The sequence below is a fragment of the Poecilia latipinna genome, unplaced genomic scaffold (assembly GCF_001443285.1).
Source record: "Poecilia latipinna isolate Pla-1442-1.1 unplaced genomic scaffold, P_latipinna-1.0 Scaffold173, whole genome shotgun sequence".
Lineage (NCBI taxonomy): Eukaryota > Metazoa > Chordata > Actinopteri > Cyprinodontiformes > Poeciliidae > Poecilia > Poecilia latipinna.
Window position 1 is genome coordinate 387,443 of NW_015112789.1, and position 11,145 is coordinate 398,587.

General features: G+C 41.4%; 1 protein-coding gene across 2 annotated transcripts in view; it reads left to right on the forward strand.

Moving 5' to 3' along the window:
* Positions 1-294: 294 nt before the first annotated feature.
* zmat3 (zinc finger, matrin-type 3) overlaps positions 295-11,145 on the forward strand; it is a 17,300-nt gene continuing 6,449 nt past the window's right edge. The window contains exons 1-5 of one of the 2 annotated variants that reach the window (XM_015030111.1): positions 295-851; positions 7,489-8,243; positions 8,673-8,810; positions 9,755-9,921; positions 9,992-10,095. In XM_015030111.1, coding sequence (XP_014885597.1) covers positions 728-851; positions 7,489-8,243; positions 8,673-8,810; positions 9,755-9,921; positions 9,992-10,095 — 1,288 coding nt within the window. In that variant the 5' untranslated portion in view covers positions 295-727. The remainder of the gene's footprint in view (positions 852-7,488; positions 8,244-8,672; positions 8,811-9,754; positions 9,922-9,991; positions 10,096-11,145) is intronic. The other variant, XM_015030112.1, reaches the window with a different exon arrangement.

Below are 11,145 nucleotides of genomic sequence, written 5' to 3' on the forward strand. Positions count from 1 at the left end.
AATGTCCTTCAAAAAAAGGGCAAGTTGAGACCAAAACTTGAAGACTTATCATCGAGTTTTTGGTAGAAAGAGAAAAATAATTAAACATGCAAATGGAAATTATTGAGCTCGTTTTAATCTATCATGTGATTAATTTATTGATTATTGCGACAGATCTAAACAAATATAAACTGTAAGTATGATGAAGAGATTCACATTCACACTTTTACTCTTTACAGCCCGGACTTCAGCAGTCAGAAGTTATTTTATTGGTTTATTTCATTGCTATTATTAATTTATTATGTTTATCTTAATGCATTGCTATTTGTTTACACGCATATCGGTTTAGTCATAATTCTCCACCTCGGTGGCTGGAGTTGACCACATAGGTGTAGCATATTTATACAATGTGTCATTATTGCCACCCATGCAAAGAAGCAGCAGTGGTATCGGAAATGGGCCGTACCAAGACGGAGAGGGATGCTGGGAGAACCTCCGGGTGATTTAAGCAATCCAAAAGCGCCTTCGCAAATTACACGACATTTTCCGATCATCTGTGGCAACAGCAAAACCAAAACGCGCGCAGTGGATGAGGAGCGGCGTGAATTTGTGCTTTGGGTTGGGGATCTTCTGCGCGCTGTTCCCCTTCCGGTGAAAGCCGGGGTGTGCGCGTCCTGGTCGGGACTGTCATCCTGTCTGACCGCCCGGTTTTTCAGAGAGGAGAAGTTGGCAGAGGGATGTTCCGGCGATGATGGCGCTGCAGCTGAGGAGCGGGGATGCTGCATACTACCAGAGCGCAGAATACTGCAGAAACTACACTTCGCCGCCTGTCGGCTACAGTGACAGCAGCCATTATCTTGCACGATTGCCAGGTAAGTTGAGGCTGACGTGGAAAAACTCTCCTGCGTTATTCTGCAAAAAAAAAAAAAAAAAAGAGAGAGAGAGAAAAGAAAAAACTGGTGAAAGCCGGTGTGAGGTGATTGCAGATCGCTTCGCGGTCCGTGGGTGTAGAAACCGGGGTTGCCCCTGCCGCTGTTATATTTCATGATGTTGCTGCTGGGGTGCACCAGCCTCCATTCTGTTCAGCAAGATGCTGCGGTGCAAAAATCTGTGGATAGCTCTAGGAAATACGTGCACTGGAGAGACTTCACATCTGAAGCCGGAGAGGAGCAGGCAGAGCTTTAGCTCGATCTGAACTGCTGACATGTGACAGCCATAAAGAAAGTCTCCCTGGTGAACCTGCGTAGTCGCCTTCCTGTGAGAAATAAGGCACTTCGGGCCAAAATCTGTCATGCTGCAGCGCTGACCATGTTCACAGCGAGAGACTGATCAATGCACTTCATTATTCATGTTAATAAACCTCCAATTATTCATTGGGAACCCATAGATGACCTTTTCGATTTAATTATTAGGTTTTACAGTGTATGTGTTTGCCGCCTTGGTGCATTTCTCTCTCTGTAAAACTGTAAAACACAATTGTTTACCTGCAAAAGCAAGTTTCTTTCCAAAAATCCTTTGGTCATATCTCAAAATTTAGAGACATGACCAAAATTTATCTCAAAATGAACTGAAGGTTCATTGACACATTGAAGCAAGTCCTTGCTTCATCAGATTGATTAGGCATGTTTTCAGTTCATCAGGATTTTCTTGAGTAAAGTTTTGATGACAAATAATGAGAATTGCAACTAGACAAGAAACTGGACAACATTCACGCTTTTGCTTTTGTTGTAATTTGATGGCAGGTAATGTTATTGTAATTCTGAATGGAAAAGTAGAAATGGGAACATTAGACAGTCTGCAGTTTTTCTCAGTCACTTTGGTGCATTTCTCAACATTTCTCATAGCAATTCAGTAAAAATGATTTAAAATGCAAAAAGTCAGTTCCTTTCTCAAAATTCTTAGTTCTCCAAATTAAATATTTATCAATGAATAGAATCACAAGTCCTTCTTTCACAGCGTACAGATAAGACAGTCAGATTGATTAATCATGTTTTTAATATAACAGGATTTTATATAAAAGTAAAGTTTTGATGACAAGTAGACCTGTAACTATATTTAGCTGGACGATAAAATGTTCCAGATGTTATTGCGATAAACGATAATATCGTTTTCATCAGACCATTTTCAAGAAATAAAATGGTCATAATACAATGACAACGATCAATAAACTTTAAATTCTAATGAACAATTATCACTGGAACTGGAAGACATTTAATATCCAAAATAAATCAACAAAACAACAAATAAAATAAATTATGAAATGTGCTAGTTGAGACCAAAACAGCAGATTGAAAACTTTTATCATCCAGTTTTTGGTAGAAAGAGAAAAAAAACAATAAATCATACAAATTGGAATTATTGAGCTCGTTTTATTTATCATGATTAATTTATTTATTTTTGTTGAGACAAGTTTCAGATTTATTGTTTTTACTGTAATTTGTTGACATATGAAGTCATTGTGATTCAGAAGGAAAAGACTAAAAAAGTAGAAATGGGAACATGAGACAGTCTTTGGTGCATTTCTTGAATCTTTTTCAACCTTTTCAAAACAGTGAGTGCATTCCTCAAAACAATTCAAAAAGCAAAACATAAGGAACTACCTGTAATTTATTTTACAAATATTCTGAGAAAACCTTCTGTTTATTCTGCAACTGACAAAATAATGCTCAAGTGTGTTTTTTCTTTTTTAAACTTAGCATTTCATGAAAAGTTAGTCTTTTATGTTATGAAAAAACAGTGAAACCTCGTAATACAAAATAAATCTTTAGACTTTAAGAAAATGTCAGCTTATCATCATCTTTAGATGAACTCATTAATCGATAACTTTCATCTCTACAAGACCTCTTGCTCTGCCAAAATCAATGTTAAATGCAACACAATCACTTAAAGGGCAACGCCTCTCAGTTAACGTTGAGGTTAGTTAAATTCCTGAAAAATTAATCAGAAGTGAAAATCAAATGAAGAGTTTACAGTAACTGACGGTTACAGTGAAATGTCCAGAAGGATTCAGTGCAGAGGGCATGTGCTTCCTATCACTCCATAATTGATGTGACACAACGCGGCACCTACAAAAGAAACTCAAGAGAAAATGAACACTTGGCCTATTTAAAGACTCTCAGAGGAGCGAGTGAAATTAAAAAAAGGCTTGAAGACTCTGTGCTTGCGTTTTGTTTCTGGGCGCTCAACCAGCGAGCTGCAAACTCCTGAGTCAAGCTCAAAGAAATCTGACAAGTGATGGAGCGTCTGAAATAACATCAAGGTTTTTATCTCTGGCAGCTCCTTTGGAGGCTGTGAGAACAAAACAAACCAGCTGAGGAGAAGTGTGATGGGTGGATAATGAAGCATTGGAAATTGGGCTTTATGTAATCCTGATTGTTGACCTGCAGCTGATTGCTGCGGTCAAAGTGGTGAGTATTTATATGAACCTGCAGCCAGGAATAGCCATGTTTCTGTGTTTCTGCTTACAAAGTGCAAAGTCAGAAGTGAATAAAATGCTAACCTTGACCTATCTAGCCAACATAAAGTCTACGGGAGCTCAAAGGGGCCAAAATTGTAGTGCAGACAACAGAGGATTTTACTCAAGTAAACAAACAAACTGCAACAGAAACACTTTTTACCATCACGAGTAAAAAAGTGATGGTAAAAACAACAAGATCCAGTTGTTGTGATGAACAACTGGATGTTACTACTACCAGAAACGACAAAGAAGACGAAGACAGGAAATGGTAGGAGGATGACAGCGCAGCATGTTTTTAATGAGTTATCTCATGCACAAACTTATTTGTATTTGATTTTAATGCATTTCTTACTTAGTGGAAACACAGAAATTGTGTTTTGTTTTACATTAGTGGAATATCAACAAAGTTCTGCGCACTTCTGTAATGGAAACACAGTTACGTTCAGCATCAATACATTGGGAAACATAACCTTGCCGATTATTTTTGTCTAGTTTATAGTGCAAATATCTTAGTACGCTTGAAATAAGACAAAACTAACTTACTAGTAACTTTTCAGCAAGAGAAAGCAGTTTGTTTTTCCTCAACATTGATTAAAAAGACTAGTTCCACTGCAGATTATTTCACTTATTTAAAAAAATTATTGGAAAATGTCTTGTTACAAGTTGTAGTGACCTAGTCAAAGTCTGGACCCAAATCCAATCAAGAATTTGTGGTGAGACATAGAAATCGCTGTTAACAGATTCCCAACTGAGCTTAAGCTAGTTTACACAGAGGAATGGAGAGAGATTTTAGTCTATTTAAACTGTAAGAGATCTGGAGTTGTAATTTGGTTAAATGCAAATTCAAACACACTTTTCAGAAACATGGTTTTGCCTGAAAACCAATCATCCACTTCCCGATTTTGCACCACGTTGAGTTAATCTGCCATTTAAAATCTAAATAAAACACATTGGATTATGTGGTTGCAACCTGCTATAATTAGGAGAAGTCGGTATTTCTGCTCATAGTACCTCTCCTGCAGTTTTCCTTAATGTCATCTCTAAGCAACAAGAACAGGACTTCCTCTACTGAGGCACATGTTCCTAAAAATACAATTCAAAAGCATCAAAACACAGTAATATTTCTCCCCAGTTCCTCAAATCAGCCGTTAGAATCCAGCTGTTAAGGGAAATAAAAAATGAGGCTGGTAGACTATTGTGCATCAAGAGACTACATCTATTGATTTCCAGCTCGAGTCAAGAGTACAATAATAGGCTGGGAAGTATCTATTGTCTGTGTTGTTCTCCTATATATGCAGTGTTTTCAGCCAACTAAGGGTTAATTATATTGGAGAAAAGCAAACAAGAACAATGTGGTATAGAAGAAGAAAATCTGCCTGAGGTCTTAGTATTCTTCATTCAAACAGACTCAGGCTGCAGTTCATAATTATGCTACATGATTTTAACAGTAGAGTCTGGGATGTAAGAGGCTTCATGTTACATGTAGAGGAACAGAGACAGTCCAACACAAAGCCTGGATCTTCCTGGTTATGTTGAGACATGCGGAGAATTTCTGTGTGTACGTTTGGGCTCAACTAAAGACGACAGAAACAGTGGGAATAAACCTCGATTTGTTGTTCGAATTCACATTTTGCGTGATTTTGTACTTCTATTTGGGTTTCTACAGCTTCTGAAAACAGCAACACACTAAAAAATAAAACACCCAGTCATTTTTTTGGGCAATTAGTTAATAATCCATTTAAAGAACCTTCAAAATGTAACATAACAAATCAGCAGGCACTACCCGTTTCCTAGCAACCCCAGCAGAACTCCACCTGTCACCTAGCAACCGAAGCAGAGCTCCAGCACATTTGATCAGCTGGTTTTACCCAGGAAGAGACAAGGATTTTGTTGTTGACTTACCATCCAGAAACCGCTTTCTGCACTCTTGTTGGTTGCGCAGGAGGCTCCACTTCTGCTTTTCAAAGATGTACTGTTGCAGCCATTTTCACATGCCAGTTGAAAGCGTGGCCTCAAAATCTCATTATTTAAGAATCCATCCGTCCATTTTCTTGCCCCCAGTGGGGTCAGGAGGGCTGCTGGTGCCCATCTCCAGCAAACATTTCGGGCGAGAGGCAGAGTCACACTGGATAGATCGCCAATCCATCGCAGATTACTTAAGAATAATTTTGCGCAAAAAAAACTTCAAATTAAAAAATGCTTTATTGATTCCAAAGGGAAAATAAATGTAACTCATATTAATTCAGATTCTTTGATTTAACAGCTGTTGGCAGCGGTCTGTACAATGAAAACATGTAATCAACATGTTTTGAATAGGCCATGGACCTACCTTAACCCGATCAAGAAGCTTAATGTGTCGCCTTTAAGCACTTGGGCTTCTTTTCAGAAGCAGCTGAGACCCAAAGGGAAGCTCAGAAATGTGTCAAATGTGAATTTTACACAATAGCTCCCTTTTAACCCTCTTTTTTGAGTTTACTTTAAAAAAATATCAGTGTTTGAAGATTTAAAAACATTTCTAAATAAGCAGCTCCAAAAAACAAAGGCCAAAAGGGCAGGACTCAAAATATCAATAAAGAATTAAATGGACTGAGTTGGTTCTCCTCGTTGGCCGTGTGACTCCTCCTGATATGACTAATAGTAAGGTCAGGCTTGTCTGGCATACCTTTCTCCTGAGGTCAGCAGGACCGGGTGACAGACAGCCGGACGGGGCGGACAGAGGGACGGACAGGCAGCGGCGCTCGGAAACACAAACACCCCAGGCTGTTATTTTGGGTCTGGGTCTCACTGCCAACGGCGTTCAATCGGATTTTCAGATGAAAGCGTTCAGCAAAGTGGGTTTTGACGCAGCTGTTTGCCGAGTACTGACCTGACAACTTAGAGTTATACATACAACCCCCACCTCAAACACACACACACACACACACACACACACACACACACACACACACACACACGCACACACACAGGCAGTGACAAAGCAATCCTGAAAACAGGAGTGAGAATACCCAGCTAAGCCAGAAGATGTGTGTGTGTTTGTGGCCTATAGGATGAAAAAGGGGGGAAAAAAACATGGAGTTAGAGTCGGTACTGTGTGTGTGTGTGTATCTGATGTCCTGTATGCTTGACTGCAGGCGCTGCATGCTCAGCCTGATCTTGCTGAAGCCCACTGAAGTGTGAAGCTCCAAGCTCTGTCCAAGAATGTGTTTCAGTTCACTCTTCATCCGTTCTGCCGCTGGGCTTTAAATCTGTGCCATCGTCAGAATCCACCAAATAGACATTTATCATCATTTTAATCAAATGGAAGTTATTTTTATCTTCAAAAAATGTTTTTGTTAAGTTTAAAAGAGTTTTTGCATTTATGTTCGCAATAACATTGAAGCTTTTAGTTAAAACCAGAATTGCATGTTTGGCTTTTTATGCTGCTTCTTCGTTGCTGAGTAGTCCTTCAGGATTCATTTCACTGTGAATAAAAGCATTCTCTACAACCTACAGCGGCGAATTAGGGCCACTGAAGACAGAAAAACAGGAGGAGTCAATTTCCACCAAAATATCTGAAATTTTCTGGAAAAAAAAAACATTTCTGAGTTTGAAGTCTTAAATTTGCTAATTTCAGAGCATGAAAAAAATGAAATTTTGAGATTAGTCACAGAAAGTTTCTAACAACAAACGTAAACTTTTCTGAGTTTGAAAAGTCACAAATAAAAAAAAAACAGAAATTTTTAGGAGTCTCAGAAATCTTCGACAAAAACTTGTGAAAAGTTTCAAAAGCTGAACATTTTTAAAAGTTTGAAAAGTAAAAAAATTGCTTAAAAAATGAAATTTTGAGATTAAGCTCTGAAATTGTCTAGAGAAACTTGGAAATGTTCTGAGTTTCAGAAGTCGAACATTTCCAGCCAGTTCCAGCTGAAGGTTGCTCAGACATTTCACAGTTAACAGAAACGGTCCCAGGCCTGACAGTGAACAAGACTTAAACACCTTCAGGGTCTTCTGGCTTCTGCATGTGCTGAAACATTTGCACACAGTGTTACTTATAGACCTTTAACTCTTCACAGACTTCACACATCAACCAGCTGACCTTTGGGTTTTCTCAGGTCCGGACGCCATGTTGAAGCCTCCTCTCAGTCTCTTCAGTCATCCCCAGCAGCCCTTCCATTACATGGACTCTCTGCACCATTTAGGACCTCCACCCATGGCGCCCACCCAGCCCCTCGGCCCACCACCCATTGCTGCTACCCGACCAATCGGACCCCCAACTCTTCCTCCCACTCAGAGTCTGGGGCCTTCTGCCCACACGTTGAGGCCTCCGTCCATTACTCCGCCGCACACCTTAGCCCCGCCTCCAATGCCCCCAACCCGACCAATGGGCCCTCCTCCAATGGCGCACGCTCTAGTTCCTCCACCTGTAGATCCAACACAAGCAATAGCACCTCCAACCATTGACCTCACCCAGCCTTTAGGGCCTCCTCACCTCCCCCCAGCTCAAGCACTGGTCCCTCCACCTGTGGCGCCCGCACCCAGCCGCTTCCCGCTGCCCCCTGGCCCCTTATCCTCGCCCCCCGCTCCAGACCCAGACCCGTCACAGATTACCCCACGGCCCCCAGGACCAGCACCGGTATCCAGCTACCCGTGTGGGCCTCTGCCGGGCCAAGCAGCTCCTGCCAGCGAGCAGCCCCAGGATGAGGGCTGCTTGCTGGGGCTGGAGGAGCAGGACGACCCTCTGGGTCTGGAAGAACTGTGCAAACCACTTTACTGTAAACTCTGCAATGTTACACTCAACTCCGCTCAGCAGGCACAAGCTCACTACCAGGTGAGTGCAAACACACCCCCAATTTAAAGCTGCAGTTTGCAACTTTTACCGTTACGTTTTGTAAAAGTGACTTGATGTTGTGGCCGGGCCTGTCACCATAACCAGTTTTAACGGGACGATAAATTGTCCCTTTAGTCATTGCGATAAACAATACAAAAAACAATAATATTGTTGTTTTCAGAGTATTTTCAATAATGGTAATGGCATAATAATCTGAAAGATCAATAAACGTTAAATTCTATTGAACAACGTCTTATACTGTCATGACATATTAATAATTTAAATAAATATGTCCATATGTAACCAACATACACATTCAGCAGCCATTTTACTTTGTACTTTATGTCAACACCTGAATTGGGTAGTAACTAGTTACGTTTACTTGTAACCGGCCACAAAAAATACTAACTTCTGCATCTTTTCATCCAGGGAAAGAACCACAGCAAAAAGTTGAGAAATTTCTATGCTGGCAGCCAGCAGCCGCCTGCCATCAGGATACCAGAAGCCCTGGAGGGCGCCGGTCCGAATGCCGGCTCAGGAGCCGCTGATGCTGATGGAGGCAGACAGGTTAGACCAAGCTACATCATTTCTGCACCAACTTACCTGTTTAATCTGCAGAGGTGGGTGTACTGCTGACTCTTTTCCTCTGAGGAGGTGGGAGGGAGGCAGCTGCAGTTGGTTCATGGTGACCTACTATGCCTCCTTGAACAGGTTTTCATAAAATTTTTTTGCACAAAATCCTTCTTAGTTAATGAGATTTTGAGCTCCTTTCAGAATGAGCTGTTCTAGGGCGTCACGTCACTTTAAATGCAAATAAGCTGCTGCTGGCCACGCCCCCCCAGCTCAACGTTTATATTTGCATGTGGAAGGTGGTTTGGGTTGCTAGGTGACGGGCGGAGCTCCGGTGGGGTTGCTAGGTGACGGGCGGAGCTCCACTGGGGTTGCTAGGTGACGAGCGGAGCTCCGGTGAGGTTGCTAGGTGACGGGTGGAGCTCCAGTGAGGTTGCTAGGTGACGGGTGGAGCTCCGGTGGGGTTGCTAAGTAACTGGCAGTGCCTGCTGATTTGTGATGTTATATTCTGAAGGCTCATTTTCCAGACCCCAAGAAAACGACTGGGTGGTTCCTTTAAGCGCGAGAGTTGTTTTTAGAACCAGCAGAGACCTAAACGGAAGTACAAAATCATGCAAAATGTGAATTTTGCATAATAGGTCTCCTTTAATTGTGGATACACATTCTTCTCTCAGCACTGAACAGTTTACATTTTCATCATCAGGCCTGATTTTTATATTAAAAACTCTTATTTAAACCATTTGTTTACATCAGACATCTGTTTCCTTATCTCTAAATGGTGGTTGGTGTGTATTTTGCAGTAAAAGAAAACAGAGAATGACTCAGAGATCTGTTTTTCTGCCTCTCTGTGGTTCTGAACGTTTCTTTCTCGTCTTTGCTTCGTGTTTGCTCCCTCACTCCTCTCACCACAAACAGTAAAATGCTTTGTCTGGTGTTTGCAGGCGCTGTATAAAGGGGCGCCCCGGGTCATCCTGGCCACTGAGAACGACTATTGTAAGCTGTGTGACGCCTCCTTCAGCTCGCTGGCGGTTGCGCAGGCCCACTACCAGGGCAAAAACCACGCCAAGAAGCTTCGCCTGGCGGAGGCCCAGCAGAACTCCAGCAACATGTGGGTCTGGGTTCAGAAACGTTTTCTGTGTCAGAAACTGTTTGTCTGAAAGGGATTTTTGTCTTCACAGGGAAGGCAGCAATGAGGGAGCGCCGAGAAAAAATCGGAAAGATGGCAACGAGTACCGGCTGGTGAAAAACCGCCGCAGCCCACAGCTGCCCGCCGCCATGCCAGGTGAAAAGTCAGGAAGAAACTAAAACCAGTTTTAACCTCTGAATGAAGGTATTTCAGATCAAAGCTTGTTTGGTCAAGGCAAAAGTTTCAGCTTTGAGTCTGAAACCAACCTTGGGTTGCTAGGCGACGGGTGGAACTCCACTGGGGTTGCTAGGTAACGGGCTGAGCTTCGCTGCAGTTACGAGGTGAGGGGCAGTTTCTGTTGATTTGCTACGTTTCATTCAAAAGGTTTTAGAAGCAACTCATTTTCCACAGACCAAACAACATTAACCTACTGCTGTTAATCAGCTGGGTGGTTTTTTTAAGAGCCTGGGATGTTTTCAGAAGCAGTAGAGACCCAAATAGAAGGATAAAAACGTGCAAAAAGTGAATTTTTCACAATAGATTCCCTTTAAAAAGCAGACAACGTGTCTGTGGAACCTTTCAACACATTTCGTCATAAATAAATAAAATTTATGCTCCGGAGCAACATTTAGTCCAGAACATACGATATTTAGTCCTGTCATGATAAGACATTTTGCTGGATGATAAATTCTCCTCAAAATTATTGCCATAAATGTTAATATTGTTGTTTCAAATAATATCACAAACACTTTTATTTCTGAAGAATATTTAGGAAAACATTTTAAAAATCCAAAATAAAAACCAAAGCAGCAATAATTAAAGTGGAATATCTGTAACCAAGATTACATTTCAGAAAATAATGATCCAGCAGAGACAAGGAGAACAGGCAAAAGTGGCAGGTAGTGCAAACTAACTACTTCATACAGCGTTTTTCAACAAGTTTCTCTGAGAGTATCTCTTTAATAGCTGCTGCTCTAGTGGAAATGACTGAGTTCATTTTAATTTATCATATAATTAATTGCAGATTGTGACAGACCCAACGGTACGCGCAGGCTTCCCTTCTGGACTTTAACAGCTTAGATGCCGTTTTCCCTGCCATTAATGTGGATGCATACATAATATATAACATCTTCTCTTCAGCTTTCCCAGCTGGCTTGGCGCTTGCAAATGTCCTTGATGCATGGAGAGAGAGAGAGAGAGAGAGAG